This window comes from Sycon ciliatum, chromosome 8 (assembly GCF_964019385.1).
Source record: "Sycon ciliatum chromosome 8, ocSycCili1.1, whole genome shotgun sequence".
Lineage (NCBI taxonomy): Eukaryota > Metazoa > Porifera > Calcarea > Leucosolenida > Sycettidae > Sycon > Sycon ciliatum.
Window position 1 is genome coordinate 15,935,850 of NC_088650.1, and position 22,910 is coordinate 15,958,759.

Below are 22,910 nucleotides of genomic sequence, written 5' to 3' on the forward strand. Positions count from 1 at the left end.
TTCGGTATTAGTTGTCTGATGATTGCCTATGGGCATGAAATAATTAGTTACAACGAAGGATGCGTGGCGCTCTGTGTAGTGTGTACATCTCTTGTAGGTTGTAGCTGTGGTGAATTTCCCCGTCTTGCAAGCGTTTCCACTGCTCTTCTGGTAATCGTCGGTCCTGTCGCAAATGATGGGTGTTTGGTGACTGGTCAAGACCATCGCTCAGCCGGCCCGCAGTCTGACCATCTCAACCCCGTGTTGTGCCAGGCGGCGTGGACGGTCGTTGCATGAAACCGAGAAGCACGACTGGTGCAGATCCACCAACGACACGGTCTCTGCGTGTCTGCAAGATGCGAACAAAAACATCCCCTTAGGACATACCTAGTCATCAAACCCTGCTACTGACGCATGCTGTTCCTTCCAGAAAACTCGATAACCATCGATATCCCATTGGCGCTTACACCTCCAAACCGGAACATGCCTGGTAGCCACAGCTCTTGAACGGTCACGAGAAATATCGATGCTCTGCTCGAGTATCACATATTGCTGCAGGCTTCATGTTATTACCAATGCTGTGTGCGTTCACTGACTGTAGTAAGTCGGTTTGCCATGCAGAGAACGGGGTCCGAAATTATCAGTATAAACGCTACGCCGCAACCAAATGCATAGCAGTTACACTATGGCCTTATGGGTGCCAACTTGAAATTGTAACGTGGGAGCGACCGCATGGTGTGACGCAGTGTTGGACCCCGGCCCGGCCTTGCTCGCTTGTTGTGATCATTCCAAGCCATTGTCATTACCTGTACATGAATTGCTGAGCTGGCAAGCTGTCGCCTTTCTTTCACGCACCTCAATGTCACAGTGAAGCCTAGGGTTTGAGGTAGCGGAAATCAGAACAGTTGCTGAGCCAGAACCATTATCTTGTCCGCGCTACTAAGCACCATGTTGGGCTTTGCGTGTGTCTCTGCGCTCCTCCTGGAAGCATCGCTGCTCATACATGTAGCTCAGGTGCAAGGTGGAAGCTACGAAAACATCTTCCTCAGCCTCCAAGCCGGCGACGGCTCACAGCGACAGAGTGATCATGATCTCTTAGATGTCGGCGTCTCTCCACTCTACTCGACCGTCCAGCACGCTTTGGACTGTGCCGCCAAGCTTCGCACGGATGGTTTTTGTGGCAGCTCGGTAAGGGACAGTGGGACGAAACCCGCGAGGAGGATCGATCATGCCGACACAATTCACATATTTCTCCGCGTTGATGAGACCACGCAATGCTCCGTGTTGGCAGGATCTCGGCGGGCCTACTTAGACATTTCCAACTTGAATTCGCTGAACGTCGTCATTCAGGGAGTGGTTAGTTCGACATGTTCGCATGCTAACATTACTAGCAATAAGCAGGTGAGAGCTAAGATGCAGGTTAGGAAGCAAGAAACCAACATCAGCTTCTGGAACCAGCCGCCCAAGGTGCTGCTGATACGCAATAGTTCGTTGATCGTTTTCAGGCACGTCAGTTTCGAGGGGAATGAGGAGGCATGTGTACCCGGACAAGCAAAGATTCACCTTTTCCGTGCGTTTGGCGTGCTCTTCTACGACGTGATCGCCGTGCAGACGGAGCGCTCGCGTAAGCTTCTTTCTATCCGGAACTCATATTTGATCGTGATGCGAAACTGTACTTTCGATGGATCCAGCTGGAGTCAGCGGGCGCTAAGTCCCTTTGATGATGTGTCTACGCCTGGCGAGGTAGCTATTCACATCTACCTATCAGATATGGACTGTGTGAATGAGACGGCGGAGAGCCGCAGCTCGGTAGACAACTCAGGGTTCAGGTCTTTCCTCAACCAGCTCAGATCTGCAGTTCCCGATTACGGCAGTGACGTCATAAAAATAATGGTTGATGGGCGCAATCGCTCGTGGCACTGGCAATGGCCAAGCTTCCTGATGACCTCTTGCACCGTGAGCTCGCTCGGCGGTAAGCCGAGCCACTTCAACCAGAAGCTGAGCGGCACTGGGGTGAAAACGAAAAATGGCACCAGTCTTAGCCTGTTCTACAAATCAGTGCAGCGGTGTTTCGTCGCCGTGGACAACACGATCTTCACATCGAACAGAAGTCCGTTTGGGTCGACGATGCGAGTTGTGTTCCTTGGTTTCGGCACGAAACAATCGAGCGAGAACAGTGCTCGAATCTCCGGGAGTCAGTTCTTGGGTAATCATGGCCAATTCGCCGGAGCCCTCCTTGTCCGCTTCGTGAACAGCAGCACCGAAAGCAATTCTGTCTCAGTGGACAACTGCGACTTCGTGGGAAATTCAGCGACGTACGAGGGTGGCGTGGCATCGGTACATTTTGGGGACGAGAGTGGATTCCGCGGGAATAGAGTATCATTTTCCAACTGTATCATGGATTCCAACAAGGCCGCGTTCGAGGAACACTCTCCCACTCCAGGTGGCGCAGTGTCGATCCGATCCGATCACCTCGACAACGTCCGGTGTGCGAGAAGCTTGAAATACTGGCAGCTGGTATCGGCTCCGTCAGTGAAGGCTGATTCTCTTAGCATGTCCAAGTCCAGTGCCACCAGCGGTCGGTGTGCTGAGGTAGAGTTTTGCAACTGCACATTCGAAAACAACGTGGGTTACCGCACTGTGAACGTCGTGCGTGCCAATGTCATCTTCAGCAAGAGAACGTGAGTTGGCTGCTGGGAATGCAAAGACCCTTCTGTAAGTTGTGTTTCCCCTCTTTGCCATTGCAGCCGCAGCGAGAACACTTGTCCAAGTAGCTCAAATTGGAATGGCTGTTTTCAAGTACCAGCTGGGAGGTGATAATTCCGTAATCCAATACAGGGGCGGTGGAGCCGCGGTCCGGTTGGTCAGGCCATGGCCCGACCAAGTCTCTGGCTGTCAACTGGTGGCAACTGCTGAGGGGGTTACGTATACATGCCATATTAGGCACAATGTATGGACTGTTGTAGCATGGGCAAACCACTCAAACACTGCTTCCACCGGTCCTGCAATAGAGAGATCCTGTGTTACACTAGTGAAAGCCACGGTTGGCCCGATTTAGGGCGCGTTCGAAATGTCTTCATCAACTGTTCAAACAAATTTTTTAAATAAGATCAGTTGAAAAACGAAACTCCTCGAAATGTCAAAGAGTGACAATTCGAACGCGGGGGGTGGTCAGGTCGTACATGGTTGGTAGATCTGCATCGCTTCAGGCACTCAGCAATACATCATTGTTCAAAAGCGAGCCCATTTCAGGGCCGGTGGAACCAGTCCGGTTTGTCAGGCCATGGCATGGCCGGACCACCTGTTTGTCCACCTACGCATGTTTACTGGCGAGGAGGTCATGACTCATGTGTCCCTGCGACAAGTTATCATACACAATGTATTAAAAGACATTGGTACGTCAGGACCGATCAAAAATTGCGTCCGCTGATCCTGTATATCCATTTAAATTACTTTGGGAATCACCTGACCCAGCACATTGTGCTGCACTTCAGTGGTTACATGCAGATTGTTGTGAATTTGTTAGGATTGAATACTTCGCAGTACATGTACATGTACACGGTTACATATGCCACCGTACATGCATGCTTGTATCCCATTGTGGCCAGTGTGATCGCAAACTGCAGTGGAGGAGCGCTGGGACTCCGCAGCTCCAAGGCATTCATCTTCGGCCAGATGATCATCTCCAATAACCAGAGCAATTGTGGCGTGGCTATGATCCTGGAGGAGAAATCGACGGTTGATGCGACTGAGGTAGGTGCAAGGGAATTTGTTTGTGTTTGTTTGTTTGTTTTTTGATTTATTTTAGTTTGTTGCCTCAACAGTAATGTATAACTTCTGTTGCGCTCTAGAACTCGTCAGTAACTGAACTGTTTTTATTGTTAAGAAGACACAAACTTATAGAGTGCGAAGAAGAGTATAGCGGGAGCGGTGGAAGGAGATCCGCTGGACAGCTGGATAGTGTATAAATAAGCACACTAGGGAAAGGCTAGACAGTATGTCTCTAGACACCAATAGGTATTGTACGAAAAGCCAGTCAATAGTACTAAAGAGTGAAGTCAACCCAGCACAGGCAATAGCTCCAGACAATCATGACATGCATGATACAGATGATACAACAACTTCAAAGAGGGTCGAACAGGAAACGAAATAACTGACAGTCACCAGAAAGGCAATGGGAGAGAAAAAGGTGGAGCATTTCGCCGAAGCCAACTTACTGCAAGAAACGTGGCTTATAATATGAACGAGCTGGCAAAGCATGAGCGCAATCACCCAGAAATGCACTGTCCAGGGAGCCGGAATGAGCAAGAGGGATGCAATGTGATGTGCATTTCAGTCTTGAGCTGCTCATTTACACTGTTTCCAGGGTGGCGCTGATTCAGGGTGTATGCGCGACAAACTCATACGCATTATTTGCACCCTGTGCATGACAGATACCGACGAGAGTATAATTATAACCCCCCAGTAGTGTGCAACTGCTGAGACCCTTTCTATGGGGTTCGCCGACAGCGAAAACGCACATCACGTGGTGTAGGGTCCCAGTTGTACGTTTCCAGGCCGTTTCTAGCGAGTAGCGGAGTGTGAAGGAGAGGACACCAACAACTCACTCTCGTTCGGCTAACCGACAACTAACCCTGAAGGGCTGTCATCCTTGTTATTTTATCTTGGTGTGCGAAACTATAATGTTGTACAATATGTGAGTACTAGAAAAGGTACCGGTAGTACGGGAAGTAGTACGCAGCATGCAATTCTAATGTCATATATGGACAGGTGTGAATATGAGGATGGGAAGGTTATAGTTATATGTATAGTGATATTTAATGGCACCAAATGATATAGTTCCAATATCATCACACGGAGTAACGAGCGACCTTGGGGCTCAGGGCCCTACGCTATGCTTTTTTTGCCTAGCTGATTAGCTGATCATTGGAGATGTCTTTGATGGTACGGTACGGGACAGGTACGGGGTAGCGCCAGGCATCATTTCCGTTTGCCGTTCTTTGGCAATAGCTCTGGCCTTCATCTCGGGTGCGGGTGTAATCTAGTGACTTCGTACATAACCTGGGACTCGAACCCGCACTATCGCCCTGCATGCATTCCCCCAATACACTTTGCATACATACTCATTCTTCCAAGTTGCTTCACGTTATGATCTTGCCTTTGAAAGCCCTATTTGAATATTGTGGCCAGCTGTCTTTGATGGTACGGTACGGGACAGGTACGGGATAGCGCCAGGCATCCTTTCCGTTTGCCGTTCTTTGGCACCAGCTCTGGCCTTCATCTCGGGTGCGGGTGTAAGCTAGTGACTTCGTACATGCGTTATAATAGACCAATCCCTTTGTCTGGGTTTGTGAAAAGGGCTACGCGTGCAAGTAAGCTCGTGCGAAGTGCATGGTTTTGTATTTAGTTGGTATGTGGAAGCTTATGGGACAGAGAGACTTTTGCTCCCCGAGCTTGTGTATGTAAATCGTGTTTTACGTCGACCATGACGGCTACAATGCCCAACCATACCTCAACGAACTGATCGGCTGCATCATTGTATTGCAAACGTTTCCATCTGTTCGAATATCATGTATGATGAGCTAGGCAAAAAAAGCATAGCGTAGGGCCGTGAGCGAAATAAATAAACTTTCTCTTTGCATTCGAGGGTAATATGACACCGCCTACCACCTTGATGACCTTGGCAAAAAAGGTATAGGGATGTTATACATTTTTCATTTCTCCTGTTTTTTTTCTTCTTCAAGACAGAACCTAGGATTCAAACTCGCACTATCGCCCAGCATGCATTCCCCAGATACACTTGGCATACATACTCATTCTTCCAAGTTGCTTCACGTTATGATCTTGCATTTGAAAGCCCTATTTGAATATTGTGGCCAGCTGTCTTTGATGGTACGGTACGGGACAGGTACGGGATAGCGCCAGGCATGCCGACAGCACAAACACACAATCAAACAAGGTATTAAAGCGATGTACTCTTGATACCGGGTTGTATGCAACCCTGCTTTCAGTTCAACTCTCTTGTGGTCACTTTGCACTGTTTTCCAGCGTAACCTTTTGAACCATGTCACTTGATGTTAAGTTCTGCCGCCGCAGCACTGTATAGAGGTTGTGCAGGCCGCTGCACACTCCTGGGGTTATGTACTCTTGATATAATGTACTTCAAAGTATGTTATTATATTTCCATTATCTTTAGCCATAATGTTCACACGAATCATTCTCGTTGAAGTGTATCATATCCGCAGATTTCTCAGTCCACAGCTTTGCTTTTAAAAGCTGAATTGCTGTGACGAGACGAGAGAGGATAGCAGCAAAGCAAACAAGAATCTAATAAATTGTTATGTCACAATAACTTGAAGAAAAACAATCTATACTGGATTTTCTCTAATAAAAGCCCAGGTCTCCAATAATAGCCCAGTCTCCAATAATGACCCGGTGTGAGGGTGGTTTGAAATAATAAGAGCACAGTCTCTAATGGTAGTGCGGGTCACAATTGGAGTACTTGTCGTATGCAACAAGTATATTGACTGCAAATAAAACAGCATTACAACATGCCAAGAACATTATTTGTAAGGAGGTTTTCGGTCTACTGCTTCCTTCCTGGCGCCAATGCTATTGTGAAACATCTGTTTTGACAATATTCCTGAGTTTAGGGTTGAAAAATCAGTCTTGATAGTTATGGTCAGTTTATGCTGGTATAGACTGGAGTTGGCTTGATATTCGACAATTGAATAAATAAGAGCCCAGTCTCCAATAATAGCCCAGTCTCTAATAGTAATGCGGGTAGAGCTGTCACTGAAAAAATTAGAACCCCGGGCTCTTATTAGAGAAAATGCGGTATGTAACATAATTTATATGGTACAAGCAATTTAAAGGAATCCTTTACCAGAAATAGTTCAGCATCCAGCATGCAGTACGCACTATGTTGTCTGCTTTGTCTGCTTGCAGGCAGAGCTGCTTCAGGTGGACATGGATCGGTTCCTGGCTGCCGACGCACTTGCTTCCTCGTCGTCCTATGCCGATATGCTTCACAACATGAACAAGCCCAGGACACTCGGGGACTGTCCCATTCTATTTCCAAAGAATAAGACCGTGTCTGGGAACATTATCAAAGTGAGTGAAGCAGAACGGACACTCGACTCTTACAAGTAGTTAGTTAAAATGCATTTAGCTCAAGATCTTTCATCCATTTTACTGCAAATACACACATTTTCAGCAGCTATTTAATTTCGGCAATATTCGTCACCGACCCAAAAGGCCGAAATTGAAACGCCGATGACAATCACATCATGTTTTTCACTCCAAAATTTGGAAGTTGTACAGAGAGTTCCTTTCGTGTTTGCAATACGAGCACCAGAGGTAAATTTCACATCGAAAGCAGTTCTATCTTTCCAGGACAAGGTCCAGGATGAAAAAATTAATAATAATTCTATTAGTAATGTGTGTTGTCTGTAATCCTCAGGCACTCTTTAAGCGCAAATGGAGGAGGCCATACAATTCAGATGTTGCCAAGTACTCAGTCGTTTCCATGGCAAGTCTGCACAAGTGCTTTGGTTACTTTTCGAGCTACTTGAATGACTTGTACTCGGCGATTGACGCAAAATTTTCAGTTCGATGCTACTGTCTTCCCTACTCACCTGCCGTTTGGGACAAGAATGATGGACAGTATAGAACTGTAGCTCCGCGTGGGGATCCAGAACTTCAAGGTAAATATACTCCACTCATTCCCATCCATAATTATTGAAGTTTTTGTGCACTAGGGCAAAGCCTTTGGTCGCTGTGTGTATGGAGTGGGGGTGAAAATGAGAAAGTTATAATTATAGAATTTGTTTTCTGCAGAGCAGGTTTCAGGATTCTTGCAAGGTTTTGAGATTTTGAATTTTTCTCTGATTCAGTGGGTTCCTTCAAATTCCCAAATCTACCCATACTTTTGTTGCTAGGAACAACGTGCAATCGAGCGTGTATGCTTTCTGATTGTACATGCACCTGAGTGAGAGATCATAAAGTGTAGTGCTGGATGGCTTCAAAGGAGGGTACACGATCCATGCAGAACTAAACGGATATGTTGTGCAACGGCCAGGACCTAGTGCTGTTCACGGCAATTACATCCTCCAAAACTGTCTTAGTCCAATCGATGCATGCGGATATGATACACAATGTAGTCGGGAGCCTTTTTGTTAGAATTCTTGTTCGTTATTTTCCAATGAGCTTCGTTTCCATCATATTGCGAGTTGTTGTTCAAAACGGTTGTCAACGTTATGGAGTTACCTGAGTAGAGTATGAATCATGAAGTACCAATCGCACCATGTTGCATGATGTGTTGTCCTCCAATAGCTGTAAGAAGTTGAAGAGATGCTCATACTCTTCTGCCCGTTTCTTGTCTGCTTCAGAGTTTCGTTTTCTAAGACAGCATTACCTATCCCACCCGGCGTACCAAGAACTCTGCACGGAGCAGGTGGAGGGCCTTGCGAATATGTCTAATGTCAGCTCCTTTTTCAGCCAAGCTTGCTGGAGGAAGGAGCTGTGCCAGGCGAACTCATGCAGTCCTAATCCAACTGTGCAGCATCAGCTGTGCTCCGGGCAAGTACCGAATGCTCATTTGCACCAACCTGATCGCTGCTACAGCCCTGTTCAGGGTGTCTATGTTGTAAACACGGACAAGTACGACTCCAGGGAGTCCAGCGTGCTGGGAACCTTCCTGGCCTGGAGCTTCTTTGAGAGTGCTACAACGGGCTGCTTCAAACCTGTTGGAAAGGAGGTCTGGTTCTATCACAGAACATGTAGCAGAAAGGTCGTTATCGAATCCATCTTTGCGGCTGAGTGAGTAGCGTTATTGGAAGTTACCACAGAATGCTTGGTTTTACCGTATAATTGGACTCGGATGGAGAGCCAAGGATTAATTTATAGAAGAAGAAAAAAGGACCAAGGAACTACAAGTTACGCTATAATGTTCACTAGCACCACCAGTTACTGAACAATCAGCTCATGTGATAACATTGCACGACACTGACCGACGGCACTAATGTTCTACAAGTAACTGGCTAACAGCTCTAGCACATCTTGGATGCGCGCTCCAACAGCCGGTCAGTGTCGTGCAATGTTATCGCATGAGCCGATTGTTTAGCAACTGGTGGTGCTAGTGAACATTATAGCGTAACTTGTAGTTCCTTGGTCCTTTTTCTTCTATACATTTACCATAATTATATGGCAAAAAAATAAAATTTGTCACAAGCCAGACATTTGCTCCATGGTTTCTTTGCTGCACTTGAATACTTGGTTTTGTTCGTTTGAGGGAGAGGTACAAACGGGAAGAGTCTGAAGAAAAATTTACTGTCACCACCGCGACTCGAAATTGAATACTTGGTTGGGTACATTTTTTTTCCAAAGCAGCAAAGAGACCACGGAAGAAAGGTTTTGCTTGTAAGTACTATTTTGCATCATGTAGCTGAAGTGGAGTTTGGACAACCTTAGGAAAACCCAACCGGCGGTAGGAAAAATGGAAGTTGAAGTGAGCTGAAGATATTTTAAGAATTTTTTTGCCTGATGAGCAGGTACGGATATAATGGATGGCTGCAATCATCCGGGAGTCTTTGCATATCGAGAAAGTTGAAAGGAAAGAGTTCTGGTGCATTTTGGAAATTTTCATTGCATTTCAGGTGACGATATCCCTGAAAGCAAGTCAGATTCCCCTGTAAGCAATTCAGACACTCCAACATGCCTAAGGGAATTCCCTGAACTGGCTATGCACAGTAAGCCTGCTCGTGTCTGCTAAATGTTTACATCTCAAGTTCAAATTATGCCATGATCGCGTTTAGAGATACATGCGCAAAGATCCTCGGAAATGTGGTCAAGCATTATTGGTCACTTGGAGCCCATGCAGAGAATTGCCAAAGGCAGAGTGTTGATGTAGACGAATCATTGCATTGCTTGTACATCTATGTGATAGGTACCAGCTGAACATCAGTACCGACTGCATTCTGCATCGCCTGAACTTCCTGTTGCGTCGCTACCGGCGTAGCGTCACCCCAGTGCTGCCTGGCTATAAGCTACTGCTGACGCCCTGGGCCGGCTGGCTGAACCAGTGGCACCGCATGGACAACAACGCCAACTCCACCTGCTTGCAGGACATTCACGGACCGATGGTACCGGAGTTCAGTATCTCCAACATCACCCTGAACCCGTCGCCCGGCGAGAAATTCGCCCTGAAAGTGGCCACGAGAGATGAGCTCCTCACTGAAGTCACCGCATCTCTGCAGATTGAGGTTTGTGGCAATTTTCCAATACCAGCACATTAGGCCACCCTGATTTAATTGGTTGTTTCGGGTCACACAATTGAAAATTGCTTTATCATGTTACCGCAAAAATGGTTTTAGTCCCTCAAACACAAAAGACGGCCAACTCATGATTGCATTTCCTCGCTACTCGAAGACGAATGCATCGGTGGAACTAGCTCCTCGTACTCTTTTTCTCTACAGTCGACCTACCCTTATAACGATATTTGCGTCACACCAAGAAATATTGTTATAAGGGTGATATTGTTATAGGGGTAAGTAGCTCATTTCGTACACATACATGTCCATCATAATGCATGGATTTTGTTCATTTTTTACACTCTTCATAGCATAAACACTGACATACATGCCCAGTATGTACACAGCAAGGTGCCCACTGGTGCCCCCATTGCATTTTGTCATGTCCCAGCGACTTATCTGGCTGCTCTTCTTTTTTTGTGGCTCGCCAATACATTCGCCGACGGCGGTTGGCTGCTTCTTTGAGCACGCCAGTTCATCTTTTCATAGTCTACAGGGCTACCATGCATTGTTTCTACCTCAGTCGCGTATGACCTACACTGCACTGTAGTTGCCGGATCTAACATTGGTCAATTAAATAGTTGCTTTGTCGACTGAACGGTGCTCATTCCTACTAACTAGTTCTTTGTGAAGGGATAAGAAAAAGTATGTTCCGCAGAACCACATCTGTACGTTCACCAGAGGCCAGGGCATGGCAGCTCCGTATGACGCCAGTTGACACCGGAGGTAAGATGCAACTCCAGCTTGTTAAAAATGTTAGCGTGTGTACAAACATACATGTACTTGTAGCTAACAAAATGTATGATGAAATTGAGGTACACGTAGTTGTTTAAAATTGATGATTGAGGATGTGGAGAACATTGTAGAAGAAATTCAAAATTCAAGTTTGTTGAACAGTACTAGATTACGCCACAACAACACCATCAACAGCATTAGATAGTTCTCAGTGGTACTAGTGGGGGACAACCAACGTGTAGTCGGGGTGTTCCGACGTGGTGAAGGCCTACCCATGGCCGCGTCGGGACATCACCAACCTCGTGTACAGAGAGCACCTTCTCACGACAGTGTCATGGTGGTGACAGCAACTGTTGTCAGCTGACGAGCTGAGAGAGGGACGCCATGGGCAGAAGTTGGGAGAAAAAAAGAATAGCTACTTTTATTTATGACTATCAGCACGACATCCAGGAGCGATCAAGGAATACACGACTGACGTTAGGAGAAGTCTAAAAACTCCCCTAGCATGATGAGGGTCGGAACCGTTTTCAACACCCATATGGTTCAGAAGGTCCCAACGGACCGGGGCTCTACCAACCGTGGATGGTTGTAGTAAGGTCACTGTTTCCGAACACGGTGTCCTCCACCTTGTTTCATGCTGTCAAACCAGCAACACAGGCAAGGCATTGTATACAAAAGTCAATGGAGTGATTTGGTGTGGCAGAAAAATATCGTTTAAAGGGTAATATCGTTATAGAGGTTATCGTTATAAGGGTAGATCGACTGTATATCTGAGATCTAGCTTACTAGTTTTCAAAATACAATGCAGCTCTGATACGACACACCACCATGGGGAACAGAGAAGTGTACACTACAATAAAAATAATTCCCAAAATAAATAAATTGCAAAAATTGACGAAGAAGGACACATGGAAAAGAACGAGAGAAAAAATGAATACAGCTGACCTGCAGGACTTAGACGAGACGAGGTTGACATAGTCGAGACGAGGACTAGTGACGATGAGACGAATGGCGGTTGAGGACGACTGGGACGATGAATTCAGTGTCGTGGGTTGAGCGAATAGTCGGGAGCCAATGTTGAGATACTAAAAGGAGTCATACTCCCAGACACAACGGAACAACTTGGGACAGGTAGGAGTAACGACATTTATTATGGGAGGCGATGGGACGGAGACAAAGACAAAATTAATGGTTACATGATAGAAGAGAGAGAGACAGAGAGAGAGACAGACAGAGACAGAGAGATCGAGATCGAGTGAGGGAGAATTCAGGGGAAAGGGCCTGGGTAGGTATGAAAAATATGGGCGCGCAAGTAGCTTGCCAGGCCAACGGAACAAAAGATTAGTGCATGGCTACATGATAGAAGAGAGAGAGACAGAGAGAGAGACAGAGAGAGAGAGAGAGAGAGAGAGAGAGAGAGAGAGAGAGAGAGAGAGAGAGAGAGAGAGAGAGAGAGAGAGAGAGAGACAGAGACAGAGACAGAGAGAGAGACAGAGAGAGAGAGACAGAGAGAGAGACAGAGAGAGAGACAGAGAGAGAGAGACAGAGAGAGACAGAGACAGAGAGAGACAGAGAGAGAGAGAGAGAGAGAGAGAGAGAGAGAGAGATCGAGAGAGAGAGAGATCGAGTGAGGGAGATTTCAGGGGAAAGGGCCTGGGTAGCTATGGAAAATATGGGCGCAAGTAGCTTGCCAGGCCAACGGAACAAAAGATGAGTGCGTACCGGGTGCATACATCATTACAGGACAGCTGGAAAAGGTTGTAGAATGTACGGGAGGAGGTACCTAGCACAAACATATTTCAGTACGGATCAATGCACCCATGCTCTGGACAATGTTCAAACTCAACAAGCGTGCTTCTTATCACAGTAGGTACTTTGTGAGTTTCATTGTATCTGTGGGTCGTAAAAGCAGGGGTGTCGGACACGGTACGGTCACTACCGTATTGACCGTACCTCTTTATGCTCGAGGTATCCCGTGAATCAATAAAATACACTGATCTGGGATGTAAATTTCCAAAATGTTCGGCTCAGCCACCACTCCCCCAAGAGTAAATTGTACTTCAGATGGCTGACCGTACCACACTATAATACCTTCCAACGCCCCTGTAAAACGGTAAGCAAATCCTTCCTCCTCCAAACAGGACTTGAGTATCGTAACTGGCCTCAGTCTCTCAATCATGGTCTTAGACCGTCTCATTATGTCTGGCTGCCTTAGGCAAAAACCTCAGGTTGTCTGCAAATCCTATCAAGCCATTCAAGGTGTAGATGTAAGCTCTAGGTCTCTCTTGATGTTGTCCTGTGTGTGTGTGTGTGTGTGTGTGTGTGTGTGTGCGTGTGAGCGTGTGTGCGTGTGTGTGTGTGTGTGTGTGTGTGTGTGTGTGTGTTGGGTTTTGTTTGGCTATTTCAGCTATATGCAGACCATCACACTGTTCTTCTTGGTCATGGCAAGCACATCTACAAGACTGGCGAGGTAGTGGTGTTTGGCTCAGATGTGGCTCTGCAAAATATTGCCCTCTATGGCCCACCGGGTGCAACGGGCTACCTGCAAATCAGAAGCCGTGGTGAGTACAATGAAAAGGAGCCCTCATTGTGCATTTGAGTGCTGGAGGACATGATTTTCTTCAAAAACAGGAGGCTCCAATTTAGCCAATTGACCAAAGTGGTGGTGGTAAGATTGGCAAAGGGAACTGAAATACTTAGTAGTATACTTACAAAGCAAGTGTGGCCTTGTATTACGGACCTGATTGACACAGGAAGAGGAGCCTGTGTCAAAAGTTAAAAAAATATATAATTATAAAAAAAGTTAGCCGGATTCGCGGCCGCATCACCTGACGTGTTGAGGAACACGTCAAGCAAATACATTCGCATCGGCGGGCCACTACTTCGCCCATATATCCTTAGTGTCGAATGCAGACCTCACAAGTGAGTCAGGGGAGAGGGGATAAGTCTCTCAACAAGCCGGCGTGTAAAGGCCCTATAACCCCATAAACCGCATCCTTGTTACCCTCACACCGAGCAAGTGAGTACCCAGTTCACCGTGGGTGTCGGCACAGTTCATTGCATGTAAAGTGGTACTCGCCTGCATCACCGCGATGGAGAGAGCACTGAACACACTCCCTGTTACCAGTGCAGGTTTTGAACTCGGAACCTCATGATTCTCAGGTAAGCCTGCAAACCAATCGGCTATACGCGTTAACAGTGGCTTTAAACTAGATCTTTTTTTAAAATCTGGGTTTATGACGAACTAAGTGACATTCGGCCAATCATAAGACATCATTGATGATAATGAGGAATGCTGCTACCCCGATTCGTGTGTAGTAGAATCATTATTTCTTATTCTTTACTGTCACATGATGTTAGCCAGTGAAGAGGTGTGCGAGTTATACCCACCAGTTGCGGAAAGCAGTCTTTAGAGACAGTTATTGTTATTCAATGGTCAAATATGTATGCTGAAGTATAGTCTGGGGCCTCTAATGACTGTTCTCGAAACTCAGGTGGTCTTCGTAGATGGGTTCTATTGTGTGTTGAAACCATGACAACATTGTCTCGGGTCTGTGATGACTGGCCTCCAAGCACAGGTGGTCTCTTGTTTCAGGGGTTATTAAACACAGGTATTTAGAACAAAGGTTATGCTCAGTGGACACTGCAGCAAAAGGAGCATCGGAACTTTGAAAATAGTGAGTCCCACAAAGTTTCTAGTCAAATGTCCCGGCTTTGTAAAGCAATGCCTTAACATTCCTTGGAAGAATGAGGATCGGATGAAAATGTAATAATTATTCAGGCCAATTCCCTATAGTGAACATACAGTGAGTGCTAAGTGATAATCTTCTTATGACCGTTTCATATCGGTTTGTGTGCAAATGCGCGCGCACGCGCGTGTGTGTGTGTGTGTGTGTGTGTGTGTGTGTGTGTGTGTGTGTGTGTGTGTGTGTGTGTGTGTGTGTGTGTGTGTGTGTGTGTGTGTGTGTGTGTGTGTGTGTGTGTGTGTGCTTGTATCCATGTGTGTACGCTTTATGATGCAGGTCAGGATTCCTATATCTCCAGCAGCCCATCATTTCTTAAGCTGAGAATACTGTTTGTGCTGCGAGACTGCTACTTGGGATTTCACACAATGAAGGCCATCAATGACTCCGTCGTGAGCTAGCTCCGCTGATATGCATGCTACTGGCCAGTTATGTTCAACCATTGGCTTCAGAACTGCACCACACAGGACATACAGCATGCCCGTATTTTCTCCAATAAAAGCCCAGGTCTTCAGAAAAAGCCCAGTCTCCAATAGTAGCCCAGTCTCCAATAATAGCCCAGTCTCCAATAATAGCCCAGTCTCCAATAATAGCCCAGTCTCCAATAATGACCCAGTCTCCAATAATGACCCGGGGTGAGGGTTGTCTTCAGTAAAAGCCCAGGTCTCCAATAATAGCCCAGTCTCCACTAATAGCCCAGTCTCCAATAATGACCCGGGGTGAGGGTCGTCTTCAGTAAAAGGATAAGAGCACAGTCTCTAATAGTACATGCCATACCCTGTTTTCAACATTCACTATCGATGTATGCATTGGCCGAGGTAAATACTGTTACTCACCTCTTCTTTGCTCCGCTACAGGCAAGAGGCATTGTGGATGCCTATTGCAATATCGACGCTGAGGATGTTGACAGTACAGGGCAACAAGAAAACGGCATGACACCCAAACAGCATGGCGGCCGGCGAAGCCAAGTCTTTCGTTTGCTAAGTTGCCACGTGAACTACGAGCAGAACGAGGCTTGCGTCGAGAAAAACCCCGACAGCCACCATAACACGAGGGTGAAGATTCAAAGAGGCTGCTGGGCCGGTCGCATACATTCCACGGCACAGTGTGAAAGGCCACCTAACCACGTACCAGCACCAGGGCAGAACGTGTCTTTGGGTCAGGATAGCAACTGCGGTGATGACAGTGAGTTTGTGGCAGGCCAGTGCGACAAGATCGAGTGCAAACTTAGCCGAGCCGGCTCGCCCAAGCACAAAATCTGGACGCTGGGCATTGATAATCCATGCTACAAGTGGTGTCACTGCACCGGCACTCTGTGTTCATCGTGTCTCGACGGCTTCAGTCGACTGCCGAGCACTGTTGTAAGTGAAGATTTGGAACAATGCACCCAGAGCAGGCAGACGTAGTAGAATGGCCTAAGACCGTGACTAAGAAGCCGGCGGTACCAGTTTGAAGTCCTGCCTGGACGCGGTTGGATTTTACAACCATGCTGCGACTGAGTTATTTGGGGACTCGTGGTCTGGCATGAGGGGGTAACATGGGTGCAGCGAATAAAGTATGCGGTCTTTGGCGCCACGTTAGTGGTTGGTCTTAGTTTTATTTTATTTATTTTCTACAAATCCACATATCTCCAGACACTGGGGTGAATAATGGAGTGTGGTGGTGGGGGGGGGGGGCATTAAGCTCAGCCGACCAGAGGTCTCGGGTTCATTGCTCCATGAACGCACCAAAGGGAGATCGGGTTGGGAGGATTAAGTTGAAAAAAGAAAGCAGAAGAAAGAAAATTGAAAGATTGTATTGCTCAGTGAGCAAAAGAATAAGTTGAGTAAGCAAAAGAATAAGTTGAGTAAGCAAAAGAATAAGTTGAATATTGACGAGAACACTGTAGACTTTTAAATTCAAGAGGAGACTGTCTGTGAGGAGAGATTATGTCCAAGCATTATCATAGGCTCACTTCCGCCTATTTAGGAGCTGCATCTTCGCCTGATCCGTAAGGGTGGTCGTGTTGCTGCGGATGCAGAAAGCTTAGTTTGACTGGGTCTCACGTCAGCCGGGTATTTGCTCACTTTCTTACACGGGGACGTGTTGCCTCCCAAATGTATATAGAGTCAACCTTGTGCCGGTGAGAAGGCGTAAAATGCCTGTGCGTGCTGGTGAAGTAAAATAAATATATACACACAAACAAACGCTTGCGAATAACAACCCTCGCCCATGTATGCGAAACATGTTCTCGACTTTTCACGAGTTCTTGTTATTCGTGAGGGTGAAAGAATATACATGTACGGCGTCAAGTGGTCATTAGGTCTGAGGATTGTGTCGTTATTTGCAAGGTTGGCTGTACCTCCCTTTGCTTTTTCCCTTCATGTCCTATCCACCTCATGTCCCCGAATTCCCATTGCCGTCCCTTTTCATGTGCTTAAACTGCAGGGCTGCCATGACTGTAGGAAAGCTAAAGTCAAGATCCATTTGTGGCAGTTTTACCTGCTGCTTGCCTTCGGAGGTCTGGTTATTCTCACCATTCTGCTCTTCTTGAACATTGGGGTATCTCCAACACTGGACGGCTGGTGGTTCTTCTCCCAGGTAAACCGTCATGCGTATCTGTGTACAAAGTTGGCAACTTCCACTGCTCAAAAGTGCTCAATGCCAACACTTCCTCTGCTCAAACAATGCTCAACACCCACACTTCCACTGCTCAACAGAACAGATGAAAATAGTAACAGACATTTGTTCTCTCTCTTCAAACTGCAGCTTTACCTCGAAGCTACTAGCAACTTCACCTGGAATGGCGCTGTGTTGGTACGCACACTGAACACACTCGGACTGGGTCTCATCTGCCAGTACAAATCTCTCGACGGCTTACAGGCTGGCTTAACACAGCTGCTGTTACCACCGTTCATGATACTGGTCATCGTCGTACTGTGGTTCCTGGCTCGTCGAGGCATCGGCGCTCGTCTATGGAAGTTCTTCCAGCGCCGCAACTCCATGATGCAGGTATTCTGGCTAGTGATCCTCTTCTCCGCATCCAACACAGCCTATCGGAGTGCCCACCTGCTGCGCTGGGCCATGATTGGCCCACACCGTGTGGTGTACCTCGAGAGCACGATCGGCTACCTGAGCCTTGCACATCTGCCGTACGCACTGGTCGCGCTGGTCATGCTGATATTCGCCGTGCTCCCTGCCCCGATTCTGCTGCTCTGGCGGCCCGTTCACATCTGGCCGGCGCTGAAAGTGTTCATTGATGAGGCCACCCACATCTACGAGGACGATCGCCAGTGGTGGGCAGCCATCAGCATTCTACGCCGCATGCTGCTCGGACTGTTGCATGCAGTGCTGCCAAGTGGTCCGAGTCGTCGTGCGTCCACTGCTATGCTTCTTAGTGTGATCCTTGCTGCTCAGGGAATTTTCAGGTACGACAATCCAGACCAGTTACATCTTTCTCACACTTTGGTTGAATGTCGTATAAGCTTCTATTGCATAGAGGACAGTCATTCCATGATAATGTTATGGCAAACGTCTGCCACCAACCCTCTAAAGCTGTCTTGAAACACCTTATAAGGCCGGAGGGTACAGATGTCCCGTTTTGATCGCAACTACCAGGTCACTATGTTTGTCATAGTACAGGAATAGACTTCTTTCGTGCATACTTCCTTCATGTCATTAAAATTTTCGCTTCCCAGCGCAATTTTTCAAATTATTTTGTCCACTCCAAGGACAAAGAAATCAGCTAGAAATTGAGGCAGAGCATTGTCGACGGACGAAGCTTTAGTTTGTGGCCTCCCGCTTCGCTGCACTTGCACCTAAGGTCCATGTCTTCATCAGAGTTTGAGGCAGACCCTTCAACATTCAACAATACGCTGAACAAGACGCGCGTTCAAATTCATGTCAAGAAACTTTGTTTTCAAACGATCCAAGCGTCCAGGTGGCAGGCGATGACAGCTAACTAGCCTTCTTCAAGTACACTGTAACGACCTTCCAGCGGGATATGGTAAGCAGTTCCGCACCTTCTTTCCTTGGCAAGTGCTTCGCTGATTTTGTTGGTGTTTTCAGACCTGCTACCTTCGCAGCAACATGCGCAACACGTAGTGCATTTTAGAAATTTAAGAACACTTTGAGTCTTTGTTCCTGCCATCGTCAACTTCAGCATATCGTATACAGGAGAGACATCAGGATTCTTATACCTAAGCTTGCAGTCTTGATAAATGCCCACGCGAACGATGTGGGAGGGCACGAACTCCAGAATAACGATACGCTCTCTGGGGCGGAATAGTGTGGAGCGCGATGAATTTGTTGTTTGGTGCGGAAGAGAGCTCCGACAAAGTTCGAGACCACCACGGCTTCAGCAACAAGTAGACATTGCGCAGGAAGGGACGCACCAATGTTCGAACACGGAAAACGGCGAATCAGACAGTCGGACTAAGACGAGCAAGTCACAAACATTGTGATGTGCGAAACGACAATTTTATTGACGCCGAGGAAGTATTTGACCTTCGTGTTTTTAGTCCAGATCCCAGTGTTTTCCATGTAGCCATCATGATTGCACTCATTCACCAAGGGTATTATCGTGTTGTCAAATGCTGTTCCAATGACCGCGTGACTCACTTCACCAAAACTTGACTCTCTGTTAATCTGGCTGCTTGTGTGTTGTGCATCTGTAGGCCATACCGTCGAGAAGCCAGGCTGTGGCGCGTACATGACGTGCACAACTGCTTCGAGATGTGTAGTCTGCTGATACTCAGTACATGTTGCATTGCCTATGTGGTACACATGGACGTGATTGGAGGCACCGAGATCGTCACTATCAGTGACATATACGCTGGAATATTGTACGGCTGTTTTACCTGTGCGGCGCTGGCCATTGGCATTCGTCCGTTTATCTCCAGCTGGCGAAACAGCCTGCTGAGAAAGCCACGCAACACAGCTCAGAATGTATGTGCCGTGAGCGAGCTTGACGATGACAATGACGACAATGACAACCTTCCCCTTGGCAATCTGGGAGAGAAATGCTCGGCGGAGGAACGTAGGGGGGTCCCTCATGCAGGCAAACCGTCAGTTGAACGCAGCATCAGCAGCAACCAGTCATCCTCCACTGGCAAGCAAGCTAAACCAAAGGTATGCTGAACAGATAAAAGTGTGTAATGTCCTGTCAATTGGAGCACTGTGACATGATTAACTTGAATCCTGACCTTATGAAAGAAAATAACCTTTCATTTCCATCAGCCCGTGCCTTATTTGGCAGAATTGCACTGATCAGTTCACAAGGATGGCCCAAGCGCTTTCGGCAAGGTGGTTACATTCAACTAGGACAAATTAACAGTTGCTGGGCATGATTATATTAATTACACAGAGCTATAGGGGCACATGCCTGAACGTGCGGAATCTAGCTGACATGTTTCTAAGTAACCCCCCACTACATGTGCCCAGACAATGCAGTGCATTACAAACGTACGTTTAGTAACCAAGCAATAGTGACAATAACGCCATGATTTAAGTTAGACACACGACTTATTAAGACAGCTATAACGTCATCAGCTAAGGCTGCAATCGGGCATGAGAGGCGTAGCAGTCCTGACTGGTTTGTCCAGAGTGCGGCCACATTGGAGCCCATTCTGAAGGCCCGGAATGATTTGTATCGGAAGTGTCACTCTGGTTCCCGGGCGGATTTGGTTGCCTACAGGGAGGCCCGTGGTGAGGCCCGTGCGGCTGTTCGTTCCGCAAAGGAGAGCTGGCTCAGTAAACAAGCTGACATCGTGGAGGCTGAGCGGTTTAATACCAAGAGTGCCTGGGCTGCCATTCGGGCGATTCGGCGATGCTTTGGGGGCATCACACCCATGAAGGTGCAATCCATCCAGGACACCGATGGCATTGTATGCACGTCGTTGGAGGCCATCTGGTCCAGGTGGTATGAGCACTTTTCAAACTTCCTTAATATCAGGAGCCTCTATGACTTGGACGTTTTCGGTACGCTGGAGGTCAGGCCCGTCGACGAGGAGCTCGCCATCCCTCCATCTCCTGAGAAAGTTGGTCGAGCTAAACGTGCAATGGCTAATGGCAAGGCAGCTGGCGCATCAGGGATCCTGCCCGAACTTGTGAAGTATGGCTCCAGTGAGCTGCATGAATGTTTGCTGGCCTTGCTTTTGACTGTCTGGTCCTCAGGTGGTGTTCCTCAGGAGTGGCGGAATGCCCAGCTGGTGCCAATCCCAAAGCGTGGCGATCTATCGCTCTGTGACAATTGGCGTGGGATCTCTCTTTTGGAGGTGGTGGGCAAGATGGCTGGTCGCTTGATACAGAACTGCCTTCAACCTAGGGCCGAGCATCTCCTCCCGGAGTCTCAGTGCGGATTTCGACCCAACCGTGGCTGTGCTGATGCTGTGTTTACTGTCCGTCAACTGGTGGAAAAGGCATACGAGCATCGTGCAAAAATATTTTGTATCTTCGTGGACTTGAGAAAGGCATATGATTCTGTGCCTAGGGCTGCGCTGTATCGTGCTCTTTCTGTCCTTGGTATTCCTCCGACTCTCCTCAAGGTCATTGAGTCATTTCATGATGGCATGGTGGCGGAGGTGCGTGTGCCTGGAGGTGTCACGGATGAAATTCGTGTGGAGAACGGCGTGAGGCAGGGGTGTGTAATGGCCCCAATCCTCTTTAACCTCTATCTGGCTCTGGTGGTTGAACGTTGGCAGTCTGTTCTCTCTGATCGTGACCCAGACATTGGCCTCCACTTTCACTATCGCTTGGATGGCCAGTTATTCAACCCAGCACGACGAACCCGTACCTATCAGCAGACCGCTGTTGTTGATGTTGAGTATGCGGATGATGCAAACTTTGTAGTTGGTTCGCGGGAGCATGCTGTGTTGGCCTTGACGGCGTTCCAGGATGTTTCTGCTGAATTTGGCCTCACTGTGAGTATACCCAAGACCAAGTTTATGGTGGCTGGTGTTGGTGTTACTTCAGTTGACACTGCTGGCATTCCGCTTCATGGACAGGTGGTGGAAAATGTTTCCTCCTTCGTTTATCTGGGTTCTGTCATCACTCCATATGCGCGTTCTGCAGGAGACGTTTCGAGGCGTTTGTCACTCGCCTCGCGTGCCTTTGGATCGCTCCAGGATGTGTTTGCTAATCGTGATCTTTCACTCCATGTGAAGCGCCGATTGTATAACGCCTGTGTGATGACAGTGCTACTGTATTCTTCGGAGTGCTGGTGCCCTTTGCAGGGTGACCTCCGGCGCATCGATAGCTTCCACCAACAATGCATCCGTAGCATCTTGTGTGTTTCGCGAACACAACAGTGGGAGGAACGCATCACCAATGAGCAGCTCCGAGAGATGTGGGGTGATCCATCGCTATTGGCCCCCCGGCTTCGGAAGCGGAGGCTTGAATGGCTTGGCCATGTGGCCCGCATTTTGGATGTTCGTGTGCCCAAGCAGCTGTTGTTTGGCTTCCTACCGTCGCCTCGGCCTGCGTGTGGTTCCCGTCGTCGCTGGAGGGATGTGATTTCGGCTGATCTTCGGCACATCGGCATTGAACATCTGACTTGGTATGGGATTGCTCAGGATCGATCTGCCTGGCGGGTGTCTGCCGTTGGGCCGAGCCTCGGCGGTCCTTCCCATGACCAATCTCAACGGGTGGACTGTCTTATCTGCCACCGTTCGTTTCGTCGGCCAGGTGACAAAGCAAGACACAAGTGTAGCGCAGAACGAAGTCTCCCCATCCAGGGACAGCGTGGTGCTGTGCAGTGTGGTACATGCAGGAGGTGGTTTCACTCTCGTGGTGGCTTGCGTGTACATCATTGTTTGCCCCTGGAACCATCGGAAGCGTCCGCGCCGGCGTCACCTATTCCGCTCAACGTCCCAGCTTCTCTCTTGTGTGTGACATGCAATCGGCAATTCAAGTCAGTGCCTGGTTTCAGACGTCACAAGTGCGACCGTGGCCATCGAGCAACCAAGTCTGATAGAGCGTCGTATGGTGTTCGCTGTTCTCGCTGCAACCGTCAGTTCCGTCGACAGAGTGACCTGAGTCGTCATCTCCGTTTCTGCTCCTGACAATGACTCTGGCTCCTTTCGGAGTGGTGTGGCCCTTGTGGCAACCAAGCTACAGTAGTAGTAGTAGTAGTAGTAGTAGTAGTAGTGGTGGTGGTGGTGGTGGT

The 22,910-nt window shown here is 47.8% G+C and overlaps 1 protein-coding gene across 1 annotated transcript in view; it reads left to right on the top strand.

Annotated features, from left to right (window-relative positions):
* The first annotated feature begins 18 nt into the window (after positions 1-18).
* LOC135823838 (uncharacterized) overlaps positions 19-22,910 on the top strand; it is a 32,127-nt gene continuing 9,235 nt past the window's right edge. Inside the window, exons 1-12 of the mRNA XM_065336693.1 lie at positions 19-2,660; positions 3,588-3,732; positions 6,928-7,092; positions 7,442-7,685; positions 8,370-8,799; positions 9,926-10,241; positions 13,432-13,585; positions 15,047-15,159; positions 15,625-16,128; positions 17,195-17,347; positions 17,516-18,174; positions 19,423-19,876. Coding sequence (XP_065192765.1) covers positions 928-2,660; positions 3,588-3,732; positions 6,928-7,092; positions 7,442-7,685; positions 8,370-8,799; positions 9,926-10,241; positions 13,432-13,585; positions 15,047-15,159; positions 15,625-16,128; positions 17,195-17,347; positions 17,516-18,174; positions 19,423-19,876 — 5,070 coding nt within the window. The 5' untranslated portion in view covers positions 19-927. The remainder of the gene's footprint in view (positions 2,661-3,587; positions 3,733-6,927; positions 7,093-7,441; positions 7,686-8,369; positions 8,800-9,925; positions 10,242-13,431; positions 13,586-15,046; positions 15,160-15,624; positions 16,129-17,194; positions 17,348-17,515; positions 18,175-19,422; positions 19,877-22,910) is intronic.